This window comes from Ictalurus punctatus, chromosome 7, assembly GCF_001660625.3.
Source record: "Ictalurus punctatus breed USDA103 chromosome 7, Coco_2.0, whole genome shotgun sequence".
NCBI lineage: Eukaryota > Metazoa > Chordata > Actinopteri > Siluriformes > Ictaluridae > Ictalurus > Ictalurus punctatus.
The window spans coordinates 11,757,495-11,777,694 of NC_030422.2; the positions used below are offsets into that span (position 1 = coordinate 11,757,495).

A 20,200-nucleotide genomic window follows, 5' to 3' on the forward strand; every position below is an offset into this window, starting at 1 on the left:
CTGCTTTTAGTCCAATTTATTTCTGTTCTGAGAAATATATACAGTAGATAGTTAGATAGAGAGACAGACAGATATAGATAGATAAATAGACAAAAAGAGAGCTAGACAGACAGACATATGTAGACATACAGAGGCAGATGGGCAAATAGACAGAGCTAGACAGACAAGTAGATAGATAGAAAACAGAACTATAAATAGACAATTAGATACAGGGCTAGATAGACAGATATAGACAGAAATATAGAGAGATAGATAGAGACAGATATAGAGATAAATATAGAGAGATATAGACAGACAGATATAGAGATAGATACAGACAGAAAGATATAGAAAAAGATAAGACAAAGATATATATATATAGAGTGACATATATATATATATATATATATAGAGAGAGAGAGAGAGAGAGAGAAAGATAGACGGATATATATAGAGCGACAGACAGATATAGAGAGTTATCTGTGTTAGCTTGGTAGCTCTAATGCATAACTAAAGAAGTGAGCATCAGACACTGAACATGTGTCAGCTGATCAGAATTGTGTACACGTGATTTTTCTCTTCTCTGATTTGATATTTTCAGTTTCAGTGAGCATTAAAAACGCTAAAAATGTTTCTGTGGCTGAAATAAACGAGCTCTTAAACCGAAGTGTGTAACGTGTTTAAATAACGATCCCGGATGTGTGGAGACGATCAAAAGCTCTTTAATTACACACAAGCCGTGATGAAGAACCCACAGCTGTCCAGATGCTGAACTCAGTCCAGATGTTACATGGTAGCATAATAAGGTCCAGTGCCTAAGATCTCACAGCTGTCACACTCATGCGCCATACTAAAACGACTTTTAATCACTAAACAATATTAAATTAATTAGCGCGTATAACAAGGGGCTAGATATAAAAAAAACTTTAAAAAAAAAAATATAGTTAATAGCTTCATTAAAAGGTACTAAATAAAGTTAACTTGCAAACATAAAAAAACTAATTTTATCATAATAATAATAATATATTCAGAGTTTTAGAAGCTATATATAGCTGCTACAGTTTCTCAGAACTAAAAATAAGATGCTAGATAGGCCACGCCCACAAGACAAACAAAAATTGCTTGTGGGCGTGGCCTGTCCAGCACTAGTTAACTAGTTAAGCAGAAATCAGCTTCAAAATAATTTGTTTGATTTACGTGCTCCATTCTCAAATTAGGTTAGCAAAGCAAGCCAATTGTCCTAGCTACTTTCATGTCCAAGCTTTATTTTTCTTCGTAACATCGTAACATTTAATCAGAGGTCATAAATGACAGGATAAGATGGAACCACGTTTTTCATGAAAAGTTTAAACTCCATGACCGCTGGACTAGCTAAATCTTAAGAGTCATGTATCAAATTTTATTGAAACGTTCAAGATGTCGAGTCGTGACAAAAAAAAAGAAAAAAAAAGGGCATCTGAAATCTGAGGACCTCAAAAACGTCCAGCCTATAACTCTTTACCTTCATCCCTTCACCTGGAGATGAGCTCCAGACCTTCTCCATTCCTCTTGAGAGCGAACGCATCGTCTCTGTTTTATCAAGGGTGTCGATGTGAGCGAATGCCGCACATCAGGATCCTTTAAGGGCAAGTGTGTGTTTTACATTAGGACCGAGATGGAACAGGATCCATCCTCACTATTCCTGAGAGTATAGAATAACTTCAGCGTGATGTCACACACACACACACACACACACACAGCACTAATGTGCACCAAATGGGACGATTCTGAAGCACTTTGTAGATAGTTCCTACAAATCTTTTCAACCTTAGCAACTTTTTCAGTACTTTCAGATGAAAGTGTGTGTTCCTCAAACACTCGACATTTCAGCAGGAATATATATATATATATATATATATATATATATATATATATATATATATATATATATATATATATATATATATATACACACACATTGGATTAAAACTCCGGATTGTTCAGGATCTGTAAAATCACATTAATACAGTATACGTAAGGAGTCGAAATGATGCTGATGTTCTGCTGCTGTTTTGCTGAAACTTCACTCATAAAACTCATTCCAGTAATAAAACGTCCTCCTGGTCCTCGACGAGAAACATCTGCGCCTGCACAGCTGCGTTCAATTCTCTCTACGAGTGCACCGTGTCTGTTATTCCTCCATACCGACGCCTCGACCACGAGATCATAGCCAGCCGGGAGACTTCAACACGACGAGCATCCAGATGAGAAAAAAAAGAAAGAATGAATCACGCTACTTTGGCAGGATGACATTTATTAAGGAAATTCATTTGTGTTTTTTTTAAAAGTTTTTTTTCCCCCCTTTTGTTATTGAATGTAATACAGCGCTGTACTGAAGAAGCACCAATGATACTGTACAGCGTGTACAAATGTTAAGTTTACTCCCAATATACAGTGGAACAACGATGCTAATTCAATGCCTTCATGCCAACTCTACTTTCACACTAAACACAAGCGATAAGACTCCTGTGTTGCTTGATTTTTTTTGCCTCCAAAGCTACAGCGAAGACAAACAACCTCCTCATCACCGATCTTTATGCTGGTCTTTAGTTAGCTCAACTGCATTATTGACAATAATAAATCTATTCTAGAGCGCAAGCTAGGCTAGTTATGTAGCCGATCCTAGCTACACGTGCTGCGTGAGACTTTTGTGGGTTTTTTTTTTATATCAGCACAAATCGCTCCAGTCAGCAATCTTACTGTAAAAAAAAAACAACAAATAAATGAAAAAAAGCTAAGTGTGAAATCAGCACTTCATATCTTTATATTTTCGCTTTAAATTACATTGTTATGCTGTGAATCTTGTTTTTATATACCTGAAGATACATTGTTATGGTACTAGCTTAAAAAATACACACTAAAATAGTCTAAATATAAAAATACATCACCCTAAGCCTTGGGTTTCATTTTTCATTCATAAGATATTCATACAACACTATACTAACACTATTAAACCCAACACTACAGAGGCCTGAATAAAATGTTTACTTTGCATTTAAATACACACGACTTTTAAAGCACAGCATTTAAATAAAAAAAAAAAAAACGAAACTCAATCGGAACGATGTGAAATTAACGTAGGATATAACCCCAATGCTTAAGCTAAGCTATAAAGACAACGATAATAAAGTGAACTTTTCAACCACACACACACACACGGATAGCATATTTTTTACATAAGACTGTATAAATTATATAGCTGAGTGAAGGCTATAATTGAACAATATCAAGAAAATCATTCAGTGTCATCATGAGAACTAGCAGGATACAACCATGCTAATTACACTAGGCTAGATCATAGCTACAATCTGTGCTACGCTAGATATAAAGCTGCAAGCATGCTAGAGGATATAAAGGCTCCTTCCTGGGCAATGCTATACATCACTACCTGTATAGCAATCACTAACAAGCTAAAACATGCGAGAATGTGTAACTGCATAGTTCAGAAAAGATGGAAATGCTACTTCCTGTGTTCCTACACATGCTACACTACATACGCAATGCAACTATTGCTAAAAAAGTATTTACAATGTAAATGCTACCTCCTGTATCGCCTACCTGTGTTATACTATATATACGCTAATATTGCTAACAAGCCAAAACATGTGACCTGTTTGATTCCCACTGAATTTCAGAGAATGGAAATGCTGTTTCCTGCATCACTGTCTGTGATAGGCTAGACATATGACTATTGATAATATATTAAAGTATGCTAAAACAATGTAACCTACTCAATTCATGCCCTAGAGTGAGGGATGGAAATGCTACTTCCTGTTTTACTACCTGTGCTCCTCTAGACATATGACTCCCACCAAATATGCTGATGGAAATGCTACGTCCTCCATCGCTACTTGTGCTACGCTAGATATATGACTGTTGTTGACAAGCTAAAACATGCTTAAAACATGTGTCCTGCTAAAATCATGCTGCAATCCAAAGGATGGAAATGTTACTTCCTGCATCATGGGCAATTTGGTTAACGCGTCCGCGCACGCAGTCCACCATGACGTACACTTCAGTGCCGTTTTGCACTGGGAATGACACCCTGAGCCCTAAGCTAGCCCACTCACTCCCTTCTGGCATCTGACCTCCGAGTTGGCGAACGAGGACCGTCGGTGATGCTCCCAGCTGAACCAAAGCAAGTTCAATCATGCTGCACGAGTGTATCAGCCTCAAGTCCAGAGCAACGCTAGCTGTTCCTGCCTCCCGGAAGATGAAATTTCGATGTGCATGTTGCTTGCTTGTGTTAGCTAGTTCTACTTGTGCCACCGTCGGGGATGTCTGGTGAAAAAACAAGGGCTTGTTCCTTACAGCACCGAGGGGAAGACCTCTTTTGGATACGCTAGCCGATAAGGCAGAGGACACAAGGGAAGGGATCCACATCAGACTTAGTATGCTAATCCCGGAGTCGTCGCAGAAGTAGCGCACACTGCACTGTACCGGTGCTAGGATTTCAAAAGTGAGAGTGTCTCCAGCGTCCACTGCGGCGGCAGCGGAAAGAGATATGGACGTATCTCTGTAGTGAACACCAGGCTTGAAGGCTCGGCTCAGTTCGACACTGGTTCCATTACGGTTCACATACGCTAGAAGCAAGAATCCCTCAGATATACAAGCTTGACCCATTGAGTAGACCGCTTGTTGCAAGACAAACTTCACTGTGCCCTTCTCTGTAAAGCGTATACCACGATTGTCATGGTTCAGAGTCACCATGTAGGGATCAGAGATGGAAGACATACGGAAGGAAGGTCGATAATTGGCTTGGAAGTGCGTTGAAACCACAGTCTGAGCAGTCATGGCTATAGCTCCTGTATCGTGAGAGAGCCAGAGCAAACTGAATGGTGCCACAAGTCCACCTTGAAGGTGCACCTTTTCATTTTCTGCATTACAATGATTGCTAGTGCTCCTGAGAAACAGAGACAATGTGTGACCTGGATCCACAATGGTCACCCCGGTTACACTGATGCTCTGGAGAGATTTCCCTTCCCTTTGCTCCATGCGCACTCCGCTTAGGTCCCTTCCTCCATCCTCACTAGAGTTCAACCTCAAACCCGCTTGGACAAAACTACGGCATTCGTGCCTCAAAGCCAGGTTCTGGTCGACCCAGACAAGTCCATGCTGATGCAGAACCAACCGATTGTTGGTGCAAGAAACAAGTGCTCCATCACTGTGCCCTTGGATGCGCAACTGCATGTTGGGAAACTCGCTACCTTGGACCAGAGACACCTCCCCGGACCAGGAAAGGGACAATCTGGTCCCATAGGAGCTTGAACAAACGGTGTCCCTCATAGCTGAGCATGGAGACGTCATGGCTTGCGAATCGCACTCCGAGCAAGCCTGGCATTCCTGCAGCTCTGAACTGTAGTAATAAGAATGACCGCACATTCCAGCAGCAGCGTCTTTTGCCGACATTCCTGTACATCTGAATCCACCTGTTTTGAAAAGGGAGTTGTGGGGAAGACATTGTATTATCTGTTAAGGATATCGAGAAGAAACTATGATTTTAGACAGTGTTATACAGTTCTAGATGTCTAAAACTATACAGTTTTAGACAGTGTTATACTGTTATACAGTACAGATTTAAAAAACTTGCCATAAGACTTACCTGGCGTGTTGAAACACCGGTTTTGGTCACCACATAAGTGCTGTATCTCCAAGCATTCATCTCGGTCCTGTCAGACATGTACAGTTGTCAAGAGATGCCCCACTTAGTGAAAGAAATTTTAACAAAAGATCAGTAAAAGTAAGCACCTGACACATCCTGTCAGTGTGAATGGAGCATTGGGACACCAGGAAAAATCCAGGAAGACAAACGGTACACTTCTCGCATTTCGGCCAATCCCCAGTGAAATCGCAATACTCATCTGCTTGACAGGAGCTGCAACCAGGGATCTGTCTTCCAACCTCCATCACACTCTCCTCCATGTCCACCTTGGGTATGGTGTATGCCTCCTGGGTGTGTGTCCTTATCTCAGACCTGAGGGTGTCCAGATGGCCCTCTAGATCTTTGTATTGGGCCACATTTCTGAAGTTGTCCGTAACCAGGCGGTACTGCACCTTCACTTGCTCCATCTGTTCAAAAATCCTCCGCTGTTGCTCCAGAATCTCCTTTTGTTGGGCCAGCAGGATGTCCTGCTGATCCTTCAACCCATTCTGGAGATGCCTGACCTCAGCCTGTTGAGCCCGTAGCTCCCCCACAAGCTTCTCTTGGCCCTTCGCCAAGTGAATCTGCAGCACCAGAGCGTCCTCAGAAGGGACTTCGTTAGAGCCTGGGACGTTTAGCATGAGCAACAGGGAAAGTATCTTATAACGACTTTGGAATTCATTATAAAATGTAAATGTGTAAATAATCAAAAGCAAAAATAACATTTGTGTATTTGCATAGTTACATGTTTACTGATAAACATGTCTGCTTGGGTTTTGACCCAGCTGTGAATGCAGTCCATGACTGTTGTATATATGACCTTTTTATTAGACTCCAATAATAGATCTGTTTATGTTTCAGGTAGATAGGTTTAGATTAGCATTTATTAAATGTTAGTTCATTATCAAGCTGCATTAGATTTTTATTTATTTATTTATTTATTGGGGGGGGGGGGGGGGGTGCGCAAATTAATGAATCATGAGTAAGATTAGCTGAATATTGAATAAGAGTATATAATAAAGAGAATACAAGATCTCCTAGACATTAGTACTGTCTACACGCCAACAGCTACGGTATTTAAAATATAAAAGGAATATTTCGGCTAAAAACGGATTCTACAAAATGTTCCCCTTTACCCTAAATGCAGTTGATTCGCCAAGATGTTCAGATGTTTAATGATGTTTGTTTCTTCCATTTTGCACTGGAGCTCCGAGGATAATGCAACTAACAATTCATTGAAGCCTCTTCCACGTACACACCCAAATCTTCATAAACTCGCCCCAAGTGATAGATATTGTGATAGTATCATAATTGTATTTATAAACAAACAATAGTGTATAATATCAAATAACATTTAAGTGGAACTGTTGTCATCTGCATCACTTCCGGCATTCACAGCGTACGAGATCAAAACGAAATCTTGCCATGAAGTTCATAATAGACTGCGATCTCCGTGTCGGAGTATACGATGGAGATCCTCTTACGACCTGCAGTTGCAGAATTCTTCTACCACGTGCGATTTTCATAAAGTGTAAACCCAGCTTTAAAGGTGGGGCCTAAATTTGTGAAGTCGTTCCAAATAGCACCGTTTGGTCAAAAAATGAACCAACATTTTGGTGACTTTTGTATATAATGTCCTGGTGAAATGAGCTTGGTGAGACTCAAGGAACAGATGTCTGGGGACAGGTGCGTTCAACTTAAAGACAGGTGTGGAAATGTGACCAAAGCTGTTACGTGAGACAGATTTCTATTGCATGTTGCCATTAGTCTCACAGCTCCAGCACAAATCTAAAGAAGCAAACTTCACACACCGAACACGTCTTATCTGATCCACTACGTGTGAGCTAAGAAAAACTCAGTGTAGGAATTTGAATTTTCACAATAATATTTCTTTCATGCAGAGACTGTAGTCCAGTGCGGTCCTGTACCCGGTCTGCTCTACATATTTTGGATCACGCGCTCATTAAATGCAACTTCTGGAAACAAAGTGAAAAACGTGAGCACAGCTTCCTTTTTTTGCTTCTTCTCCTCACCTGGTCTGACGTCACACGCGAGCTGAATTCCATTCTGGGTTCCGAACTCCCGCGGCGCGCGCTCTGTTCCGTCGCGCATGTGCGTGATGCACTCGCGCCCGGCGCACGGGCGCCGCCTGGCCTGCGCGCACTTCTCGACGCCAGCGCAGCCGTCGCGTGCTTGTGCTTGCGCCTGCGCCTGCGCCTCCACCGTTGCACTGTTGCTCCTGGCGTTCTCCTGGCGCGCGACTACGGACGGGTGGATGATGGTGTATGGCACAGCCGGGCGCCGCAGCGTGTCAGTGCGACCCGAGGCGCACCGCGCGCCTGTACACGCGCCCGGGCAACGCGCTCCCCCGCATACCTCGGCCGCGCTTCCTGCAAACGCCACCACGCAGATCGCGAGCCACAAAAGCGTCGAGATGGGTGCCATTTAAAAAACAAAACAAAACAACCAGTTTAGGAATCCTCGCGCATCCCGGACACCACGTGAAATCCGAAAATAACCATTATATCATAACATGGGAGGATGCATGTGCAAGCAGCGTGTATCAGCACACTAGAGAAAGTTCCGTGGTGTATGTGTGTGCATGAGCGCTCGAAGACTGCAGGAAGACTCAATGTGCCATTGAGGTAATTGGCACCAGGTTTCCCCCTCGAGCTTTTGCTCCTTTTAACCCATGACACTCCACCTCATTTGGCTCTCTATTCACACTGAAAAAAAAGAAGAAAAAAAGCTACTATTCATTTCCTTGTGGCTGGGGTAGAACACTATTTTTTAACCTTTAATATTACAGAAAAGTGCATATGGTGACCTTGAAAATGATTTTACTGCCATGGTACATACGCAAAGCTTTATATGTATACCTTTGTCGGTAAATATATACAGTGAAAGTATGGTGCACTCCAGCAACAAGGAAAACTACAGTCATGCTTTTTTCTGACAGTGTTGGGTGTTGAAGCCAAAAGTACTGCTACTACTACTACTATTACTACTACTACTACTACTACTAATGATAATAATAATAATAATAGTATGTGTCCATAGGCTTATTCCAATTAAGGGTGGAAGCTGCCATCCTGTGCCACCCCTGTAGCCACGCCCCTCTGTACACCTTCATTAAAATGCCAGGATCAAACATCACATGCTAATATAATAACTAGTTTGTTACCTGGTAGCAAACCAAATTGGATTTGTACTGAATTAACTCCTACGGATCCACGTGTAGAACAAATAACAAATGCTATTTGCCCCCGCAGGGTTTAGCGCACCCACGTGGCCAACGTCTGTAATTACAAGCTAGAGCTTTCACGGAAACAAAATGATGCTCATTTTGTGTATACAGTAACCATTTTTGATTAAATTACACCGCAAGTGATAGAAGTAGAAAAAAACCCACAGCCCAAATATGTGAGATGGCTCTTGACATTCACCTAAAAGAGCCGACCCAAAGAGCCGACTCATTGGCGAACGACTCATCACTACAGTGCATGTTTAAAAGAACACCAAAAGAACACCATGTTTTACCGGACAGTACTTTATCATTTAAAAAAAACAACGCTGTACATCTACTGAAAAAAACAAACAAACAAAACAAAACAGGTTTTATTTATGTACAAGGTGATAAGAGAGAAGCTAATAGCGGGGTGATGAGTAGCTAACACCGTGTGGTCATGTTCCACACAGCACTGAGTGAACCACATTCTCATGGATACTTCATTCTTTTATATTAATATGAAACCAAACTGAACTTCATTGGTTTTTAACAGACAAACAAATTCATTTCATTTATAAATTCATGCTGTGCTTCGTTATAACTCAAAAAAAAACTTTTTGCACCCGAGTGAAAACAGATTTTGCCACCAAATACACAGATTCAATTATTAGCTACGCTAGTCTGCTAAGTAGTTAGCTTAGCTTATTTAGACAGTATTAACCCTTGAGTAGTAGCTATTTAACTTTACTAGCTAGCTCATGTTAGGCAAACAAATGCCAGCAAGCGAGCTGGCTGACATTTGGCTAATTATTACACTGTGTAAACCAGTAGTCAAAGTTGCTAGTAAACTAGCTAACATGGGGCGATTAGTGATATGTGTAGTATAAAATTGTAGTCAAGCTAGCTAACATCACACTAGCAGCTATATTGTGTAAACCATTAGCCAGTGTGGTTTGAAACCTAGCTAATATTAGACTATTATATTGTGTAAACAGTTAGTCAAGTTCCCTCACAAGTTTTCTATTTTTCACCCAGGTACAAACGAGGCAACAGGACTAATAAAATATTTGGGGTGATTGTTACTGAGGGATGAAGATTAGCGGAATCCACCCTGCAGAATGAACAGAGTTTAATACTTCCATTATTTTTGGGTTAAATAAAAAAAATTCTCCTAAATGAACAGTGCCACTGTTTGACTGCTGTCTGATTGAATTAGGCATATGGTAATTGAACAGGAACATTTTAGTGGTGTAGCCAGGCTAAGTGCAACATAAATCTAGGCAACCGAGTTGCTAGCTGCTAGCAATGGTGTTACATTAAAATAAAGCTACCTACAAACCATGAAGCACCTGATGGTAATAGTAAATAGCGAAATGTTACCTATTTAGCCAGCTGGCTAGTAAGCACAACTGTAGTAAAGATTCAGATTTTAAATGTATTTCTACGCCTGTAATATCATTTTAAGGACACGTTGCACCACTCATTTGCCATGTAACATCATGTCATATAGTCCTGGATTAAAAAATGTTAGTCTTTAAGAGTTATTGAGTTAATGTGGTTGGTTGGTAACTTTTTGTAACAAAACATAGCAGTGTAAAAATCTGGCTTGCAAGATTGGACTTAAATTGGCAAATTTCTGCCCTTGATATTATCTCCGCCCACAGCTAGAACAGAGCTGCTTAGCCCTAACTAGCTAGTAAGTTTCCTACGATATATACCTTGCTAACTAGCTAGTGCAGTAAAGGAATTAACTTAGCGGGCAAATATAGTACAGATGAAATAATTCGCTTGTTGGCAAGCTGTTGGAAAGCGGTTTGAACATAGCAAAAAAGAATGATATAGCTATGAAATGTTAAGGCAACAGCCTCATAACAGCAACATACATGGAATTAAAAATGCAATGTAGGCTAACACTGCAGGCAAAATGGAATAAAATATGACCTGGTGTATCAGCCAGATTATACTGTAATTCACGACATTCAACCACGTCTTCCCTGACAATTCAGGAAGAGTTCGGCAGTACGTTAAAAGAAAACTACCAAGTTTTTTTTTTTACGCTGACGAAACACGCACAATAACACGCACTAGTCACAACCGACAGGTTTCATACAATACTGTATGTACAAAACATGTCCAAAAACCAGAATGAAGAAGAACCGAACACTTCCTCAGTACACTGCACATCATAAATACTTAAATAGGTCAGATGAAAACATTCGGAAGGTAGCGTTAGTCAGCGTAATGCATGATGGACTCCACATAGTTGCCGGGAAACAGTCCGGTGACGCCGTTGCACACGCCCTCGAACCAGCCGTCGTCATTTTTCTTGATGATGTAGATAATGGCGCCTTCCATGAAGGACAGCTCGTCATCCTTGTCCTTGGTGTAGTCGTAGATGGCCACCACTGAAAATGGGGCGGGGGAGGGGGGGGGGGTTAGGAAGATTAAGATTTGCATCTTCTGTTGAAAGGAAAATTCCAAAATGGGATGGCGATAATGGTTATTACTATACTCAACACAGACTATTGTCTCAAAAACAGTTAGCTAGGAAACTAGCTAGTTATGTTAGTCAGCTACCTGATTTAAAAAGTCTAGCTCTGTTTATCTCAGTGCGAGGTTGTAGGATGACACACACCCTTTTCTATGTAGGACTTCGGTGCCCAGTGAGGGTCTCCGTCTGCGTAGGGGTCGTTGTAGTGCACTAGTGCAGCGTCCTCTTCCTCGTAGTCTACAGGGGGTGGGGGAGGGGGCGGCGCCGCTTCCTCAAACATAGGTGTGTCTTCAGGGAGCGGTGGTGGAGGAGGGGAGGGGCTATCTGAAACTGAGGAGAAAGAGAGCTGACATTAGTGAACGTGAGAAGCAATTCCATAAATTAATTGATGGGCAGTGGAGACTCTGATGTCACTGACGTTAGCTAGTAGGTTAGCTAGCCTATTTTCATTAGATAAGTAAGGAAAAAAACGCTGCTGTTATATGAAAAATATTCAACGGCTGTTGCCACACCGAAGTTGATTCTTTTCCTATAACACCACGTTTATAAGTATTTTATTCGTCTTATACCACAACAATTTACCAACAATTACACTTTTTATTTATTAAAGCACATGTCATGCTTTAGTTCCTGTTCTCACTTACGTTATAGCAGCTATAAACAGTCGTTCTCTCACCAGCCTCTCTTTATTCTCTCTCTTGAAGTTAATAAGACAAAAAAAAGATTGTCATGTTACAGAGAAACCGCAAAAAAAACGTAAACTCCTCCGTCCTGAAGATGTCGGAAAGCTTAAAGTTAGTCAACACCTACTGACCAACCAGTATCCATAATTCAGCAGTGCTGTGGTATAAGACTACTTAAGGTGTAAGATTATCTCAGGCATATAATTGGGTGACATATATAGTCACGTGTGTGTATGTGTGTGTGTGTGTGTGTGTGTGTGTGTGTGTGTGCATGTGGAGCACTTACTGTTCTCCTGAACTCGGGCCACAAATCCAGTGAGAGGAATTTGGGGTGTGAGCTGTGCCACAGGAGGAGGCGGCGGGGCGACAGAGACTATATATATATATATATATATATATATATATATATATATATATATACACACACACACACACACACACACATACATATAATTATTAATATATTATAGTAATAATTTCTATTAGATATAATATTAATAATTCATATGTGAAAAGATAACCAATGTCATTTGGACATTCTAATTTGTTTAATAAAAAGTACTCACCCGGGGCAGGGTTTTGGGGGTACGTGGGACCGCCGTTAAGGTGCGATTGGGGCACGGAGAACTGGGACGAGCTGGACGGGGCGCGGCGGTACGTACCAGTCGCTGACACCATGGAGGCAGAGGACGAGGCACTGGAGGAACTGTGCCTCGAGATCTGACGAGAAATAGTGCCGAACTGAGACATTGGAACAGGACCCAGACCTGGACCTGGAGGTACCACTGTTAAGCAGGAGAGAGAAAAAAAAATAATGAGGTGATGAAACAGGGTAGATATTAAATACACACCCAATACCATGAGTATGAGATACTGTACAATGATATAGTTATGCTAATCATATCATTTTGCCATGTGACTAGCACCGAATCGATTTAGCTGGTGTACACAGGCACTGATCTTCAATATGGATGTTGTACTCCAAATACCACGAGAACCAAAAGTTAGCAAAACAGGCTAGATATGAACTGCTAACATACAGTATAATGAAATGGCTAACTCGCTAACCTGGTGCCATGCTAGGAGGAGAGGGTGTTGGAACAGCCAGAGGAATTCCCACGCTGTTCCCGCTGTTCTCCCGTCCACCACTACCACCGCTGCTTCCACTGCACGGAAGAAAACTTACTATTGTAAACCTAAACGCTAAAATACGCTGAAAAAGAAAAAAAAATCATTTGTGGATCGAGGTATTTAAATGAAGGGCAGAATTTCAGCAAAAGGAATATACGTAAATTATATCAGGTTTATGATAAACTCATTAAAAAGAAACAAGTGCATTCGATCCATCCATCCATCTTCTATATCGTTTAATCCTTTTCAGGGTCACGGGGAGACCTGGAGTCTATCCCAGGGAGCATCGGGCACAAGGCGGGGTACACCCTGGACAGGGTGCCAATCCATCGCAGGGCACAATCACATACACACTCACACACACCCATTCATACACTACGGACACTTTGGACATCCCAATCAGCCTACCATGCATGTATTTGACTGGGGGAGGAAACCGGAGCCCCCGGAGGAAACCCCCGCAGCACGGGGAGAACATGCAAACTCTGCACACACAGGGCCACGGTGGGAATCGAACCCCCGACCCTGGAGGTGTTGAACTAATATGGACATTATATCGATATGTAAAAGCTAGATATTTTACTTAAGTAGAAATTCTGACCTTAATTTAAATACGTTGATCCCTGTATTATTTTGTTTCAGTTTTATTAGGTGATTATTGCAACATGAAGAAAAAAAATTTCTATGTGGAAAAGATTCTGATTTTCCAAACCCTGTATAATAATTGTGCGCATTCGATTTCTGAGCAATATTTTCCTTTATAACATCATTCTTATAATGGGAAATTATAAGAACTATGCGTCACTGCTGTACTATCGATATTTACTCCAGCTCAGCTGATCCAAAACCCCGGAAATGTTCACAGTTCTCTCGGTGTGTGCTGACGTCCTCTTTCTCTCACAGCGGAATATAAAGGACTCATGTGGAGGAGGAAACGAGATCCGTGGCCAGAGAGGGAACTGAAACGCTCCGAAATCGCTGATGGACAGCCGCGACTGGACACGCTCGGGGTGCAAATACTTATCACGCTGACAGCTATTCAGTGCATCACACCACTCTGAGTCTTCGGCTGGGGTTTAATTATCATTCGGGACATGATCTTACGACTGGTGTGAAACGCTGGGGAAAAATATGATTGTGTGTGTGTATGTGTGTTGTGTACCTGTGTGTTCGGGGTCTCTGATTGACTGATGCCGTGCGTCCTGGGCTGCTCTGACCACTGAGCCTCGCCGGACTCGTCATGTAGTCATTTGGCACCACGGGAGGTTTCACTGGCTCTAAAGTCTTATAGGGTGTGTTTCTCCTGTAACGCACATACACAAACACACACACACACACACACACACACACACACACACAGCAACATGATTCACAATGGTAGTCACAAATTTCAATATTAACCATTTATAATTAAGTTTAACAGATTTTAAAAATCGTTGCTATGATGAATTTTATGGAATTTATGGAAGGAGTCTCCAGTGTCAGTGCTTCTGTATAAGTCAGAGGTAAAACTGTGGTGTGTGTGTGTGTGTATATATATATATATATAAATTTAAATATGGTATGTGTACCCTAGGGTACCCCGCCCCGCCATAGGTGGGCTTGGTGGCTTCTGCGTCGGTGGATTGGTCCTTGATAAAGTCCCGCCCCCAGACCTGGTTGGCTGACTGTTCCCTTGCTGGAGAACAGAACAGAAATAATGAACAAAATCGTACATAGAAACATGTAGAGTAAACAAGGAAAATCAGAAACACTTTCATAACACTTACCTTCGCTTTTAGCCACTGAGCGTGTGCGGTGAGAAAGAGGGAGAGACAGTTTTAACCTGGTTATTTTTAAATTTTTTTAATTAATGAGGAACATTTAGTGACACAAAAGGGGCTTTTAATGATGGACACGGCATGATAAAGCACAAAGCCAGAGACGGCTAAAAGGTCAGAGCTCGTAGGAAATAAAACGAAGAGATAAACACGTAAATGTCACGTCGATTGTCTGGACGGACAATTTTCTTCATCAAAGAGCCTCTTTCGAAATCTCGAACCATTAATCACCATGCGCTCATCCTCTGTGTGTCACTGTTCGCTGCCAAGTCTTACCCTGCTTTTCTTTCTGGTTTTCCCTAATCCAGTATTCTCCTGCTTTACACCCTGTTGAACTTTAGTCTCTGGCTATACAGTTTACACACTTGCATCCGTTTTGTCACGTAAAGTCATGTATAGAAATGTCACGACAAATAACGTCATTCCACGAAATAGAGCCGGTCAGAAGTGTTTTTTGTTTGAAACAGAGAAATGGTGATTTAAGTTCCATTTAAAAATATTTAAAAACCTTGATTGTTTCTGATCCTACTGACCTTGACGCCGTGCCCCACGTCGTCCAGCAGCGTGTAGTCGATCGGCTTCCTGATGTAGCGCACCGGCCGCTCCATGTTTCCCGGCGCGATGATTTTGTGCGTCCGTGACGTGTTTTTGTTGGTGGTCAAAATCCCGATCTCACGCCGCGCCACCTTTTCTTTGTGGATGTCCACGGTCTGCACACACACACACACAGACGTGAAAACTTCAAAAAAAAAATTTTGTAAAGGAATTATTAATTTTTTTATTTTATTTTATTTTTTTATTATTATTATTATTTTTTTTTTACTGTTAACGTGCTAATAATAGGCGAGACACAGACAACTGTTGATGCGGACACTTTTAAATATTTTTTACCACCCCTGAATTTTATTCAGGATTAGATCCTCTGGGAGGAAGTAGCTGGGTGGCACTAATCCTATTTAAAAAACAAAAAAACAAACAAACAAAAAAACCAGTGTCTTATCTAGGATAAGAAGCTAGTGAAAAAAATGCAATTAAAATGCAATTTGAGTGAGTTTTTTTGCAGCCTGGAGAAATTGCACAGACGTGTGGCTATTTGCTGATGTATTTTTCCTTTTGTGTGTTTAGGTCAGCCCTGCTTTTATCCTTTACTTTCACCACTTCCTGATTTTCCTAAAGAAACACAGCCGACCTGGGAGATGTGATTGACGGATGACTCCATGCGGCGCAGTTGAGACGCCTGGATGTCCAGCAGCTGCAGCACGTTGTTGGCCAGAGCGTTGATCTGATACGCCACGCTGGCCAGCGACTGGGTGGTGTACGCTTTGGTCTCCTCCAAGGCCTTCTTTTTATCCTGAGCCTGAGGATGGAAAGATAGACAGACATACAGAAAGAGAGATGATGATGAAAATGAGATCTATATGTCTACACACACACGCACACACAGCAGGGTCTACAGTACCCCTATCATTTCTAGGGGGTTAAAACAGACCTGGAACCAGGACCAGAACCAGCAAATGGTACCTCTGTGACTAAAAGTCTAGTGACCAAAAGGTTGTGAGTTCACATCCCAGTGCTGCCAAAAAGCCACATATACCTTCAAGCACAAACAGTTAACTGAAAACTGCTTTATCTGATTGGATTCTTCCTCAGTTTTCACTCTGGATTACTTAAATGACTAAAATGTTAGAAAATGTGAAGAATATTATACCATACATAATTGGTCAACGTGTAAATATAAAAATAAAACATGTGTATAATTATCTATTACGTATGTTTGTAATTAGTCCAATTAATATCGAATACAGTAGATAATTGCCAATAACCAGTATGTAAATGGATCAATATTTAATTAAGTGAAACAATATCTGAATCATTAATTAGTCAAATTAATCAATGTATATATATATATATATATATATATATATATATATATATATATATATATATATATATAAACCGATTCAAAACAACAACGATCACACTTCTATAAATAAATCCCAACCTCCCACTATATATATAAAATTAATCAACTTCTGTATCTATAATCACCACAGGCCCTAGGTTTGCTTAGAACTAACATAAATGAATATTTCACCCAGCGATAATTAGCAAATTAATTTAATATAACCTGTAGCCATTAGGAAACACTGCAAGACTCGTCGACTTCCATAGAGATTTTACAGCAGCAGTCGATCTAAATAATCCTATGTGGTGAACAGCATACGTTCTTGATTTCTACAGTAATGTTATTCAGCTAAGAATAGCTAGCAAGCCAAACATGTGGCTGACTATACTGCAGCTAGCTAGCTATGGGGCTCCTTGCCCACGTGATCGTCGGAGCACAGGATTTAGTGTAAAAACACACACGCACACACCACAGCGCTGTTCTCTCATATCCATTCTCGGAACATTTCACTTTAGCCAATCACAGCATCTCTCATTCTGAATTTATTGGCAGGAGCTGTGCTGTCTGTGATCGTAAACAACAACAACAATAAACAAACATTAATGCGGTGCTAAAGTTGCTTTTTCATGTTATCAAGAAACCGCAAAAAAAAACGCATAAACTCCTCTGTCCTGAAGATGTTGGAAAACCTAAAGCTATGGCATCACCTCTGACTGTTAGTATTAGCACTGATACTGGAGACTCCTTACATAAAAAATGTTAAATAAACATCTCCTCAAAGAAAACATCACCATATCACAATTACGCAGAGTTTTTTTTGTTCATTTGTTTGTTATTATCTGTTTATTCTTAGTTGAGCGTCCGGTGTACAACGGTGGCCATTGCATGAGCTAACATCATAGTTGATATTAGAGCACCACCAGATGGTTTAGAGTTCTATACTATAAATCAATTTCATATATATATATATATATATATATATATATATATATATATATATATATATATATATATATATATATATATATATATATATGTATATATGTGTGTGTGTGTGTGTGTGTGTTTATGTTTATAATACTGTAGAATATATGAAATTGTATATACAGTATTTATTATAGTTGACATCTGATATATCATTTATTGATTTTGTGTTACATATTATGATCATTATTATTAGACATTATAGCATTATCAGTAATCAATAATACGTACATATACCAACAGCTGTGTATGTATTTTATATATATATATGGGCAGTGGTGGCTTGGCGGTTAAGGCTCTGGGTTACTGATCAGAAGGTCGGGAGTTCAAGCGCCAGCATTGCCAAGCTGCCACTGTTAGGCCCTTGAGCAAGGCCCTTAACCCTCTCTACTCCAGGGGTGCTGTATCAGGGCTGATCCTGCACTCTGACCCCAACTTCCTGGCATGCTGGGGTATGCGAAGAAAAGAATTCCACTGTGCTCTAATGTATATGTGACAAATAAAAATTCATTATCATTATATACAACTGCCACTGTTGGGCCCTTGAGCAAGACCTTTAACCCTCTATGCTCCAGGGGCGCTGTATCATGGCTGACCCTGTGCTCTGACCCCAACTTCCTGACATGCTGGGGTATGCGAAGAAAAGAATTTCACTGTGCATATGTATATATGATCAATAAAGACTCATTCATTCATTAAATGGCACATCTTATTAATAATGTAGTATTATAACATCATCATTAGTAAATTATCATTGCATATTATATACTATCAGCAGCAATTCTATTTATACAATTATATTATTTGATTAATAATACAGTCCATTTATATATGAAATAACAAATGTCGTACACGATATTAGATCTTAAAAATTAGATAATATAATGATGTTTTATTAGATATTCTAATATTATCCAGATGATCTATTTAATGATCATATGATCTATTAATGAATCTATTTAATGTTAGAAAAATCCTGCATTATGTGCTGGAATAAAAAAAACAACAACAAAAACAAAACAGCTTCATGTCTCAAAAATAGAAGCAGATATGGAGGCAGAGCAGGGAGTCATCAAAACCCCGATCACATTCCCATCTCAACACAATGTGAGCACAAGCTAGAGGCCGGCGTCTGATGTTGCATCCGATCTCAGTCTAAGCTCTCGTGCATTTCTTTCATGCATGAAGCAGCAGCACTGATGACTGACTCTCTGACTGTATGACACACCCTCCGTCCAAAATGCACAAATCCCCACATCCCTACAGCACAAACACTACACATACACACACACACACACACACACACGCTCCCATTTTCCTGCAATGTGCGGCGGATACAGTAATTGGTTACAGATTGATTACAGATTCCCCGCAACATCACGCACCAACACAACCAGCGCCGTAAACACCCATTCATTCCCCCTTTTCATTACCTGCACATAATTATTCTCGCAGTATTCCGCGACTCTGGACAGATTCTGGTAGCTCTCGAGTAAAGCTCTCTTTCCAGCCGGAATTTCTTCCTCTAACAGCATTTGTAGCTCTGCCATTTTACTCCCATCTGCATTACTAAAGCCTCCTCACTCACTCACTCTCTCCCTCCCTCTCTCACTAGCACCCGCTCCCTCTCTCTGCCTGCGCCCCTTCTTTCATTCACTTTCATTCAGTCGAGCTCCAACAAAGAGCCGACTCTCCGATTCATTACATTGTTCATAGAGAGTCGACTCCAAGCGGTGAAAATGATTCATCTCGGCTGAGTGAGAGAAAATAAGATACTCCCTGTATATCCCTGTATGGCCTGGCATATTTCCAATTTAAACACACACACACACACACACACACACACACACACATACATATATATATATATATATATATATATATATATATACAGTATCTCACAAAAGTGAGTACACCCCTCAATTTTTGTAAATATTCGATTATATATTTTCATGTGACAACACTGAAGAAATGACACTTTGCTACAATGTAAAGTAGTGAGTGTACAGCTTGTATAACAGTGTAAATTTGCTGAACCCTCAAAATAACTCAACACACAGCGATTAATGTCTAAACCGATGGCGACAAAAGTGAGTACACCCCTAAGTAAAAATGTCCTATATATATATATATATAATGCGCCATGACACAGCGTCGTTCTGTGTTTTAGTTATTTTGGAATCGAGATCCGACAATCCTATTCTGTAGAATCGACTCCAGGAGTCGACTTTATTGTTTTCTTACACACGGAATCATAATTGGAATCAGAGTCGACTCGATAGGAACAACACCGGTAG

The 20,200-nt window shown here is 40.6% G+C and overlaps 2 protein-coding genes across 3 annotated transcripts; both read right to left on the bottom strand.

The window, feature by feature from the left end:
• Positions 1 to 2,759: 2,759 nt before the first annotated feature.
• Positions 2,760 to 8,336, bottom strand: si:ch211-252f13.5 (uncharacterized). Its single transcript, XM_017472005.3, has 4 exons — positions 7,693 to 8,336; positions 5,767 to 6,284; positions 5,621 to 5,687; positions 2,760 to 5,447 (listed from the first exon to the last, which is right to left on the bottom strand). Exons 1-4 carry the CDS (start codon positions 8,102 to 8,104, stop codon positions 3,940 to 3,942), a joined length of 2,505 nt encoding a protein of 834 aa, XP_017327494.2. The 5' UTR covers positions 8,105 to 8,336; the 3' UTR covers positions 2,760 to 3,939.
• Positions 8,337 to 10,040: 1,704 nt separating this feature from the next.
• abi1b (abl-interactor 1b) lies at positions 10,041 to 19,550 on the bottom strand. Of its 2 annotated transcripts, XM_017471922.3 has the most exons (11): positions 19,337 to 19,550; positions 16,203 to 16,370; positions 15,547 to 15,723; positions 14,963 to 14,977; positions 14,765 to 14,871; positions 14,356 to 14,496; positions 13,131 to 13,228; positions 12,629 to 12,847; positions 12,349 to 12,435; positions 11,524 to 11,709; positions 10,041 to 11,293 (listed from the first exon to the last, which is right to left on the bottom strand). In XM_017471922.3, the coding sequence occupies exons 1-11, from the start codon at positions 19,451 to 19,453 to the stop codon at positions 11,118 to 11,120; spliced, it is 1,491 nt and encodes a 496-aa protein (XP_017327411.1). In that variant the 5' UTR covers positions 19,454 to 19,550; the 3' UTR covers positions 10,041 to 11,117. The 2 variants fall into 2 exon arrangements, with proteins under 2 accessions (XP_017327411.1, XP_017327412.1); XM_017471923.3 differs by lacking the exon at positions 14,963 to 14,977.
• Between the last annotated feature and the right edge of the window lie 650 nt (positions 19,551 to 20,200).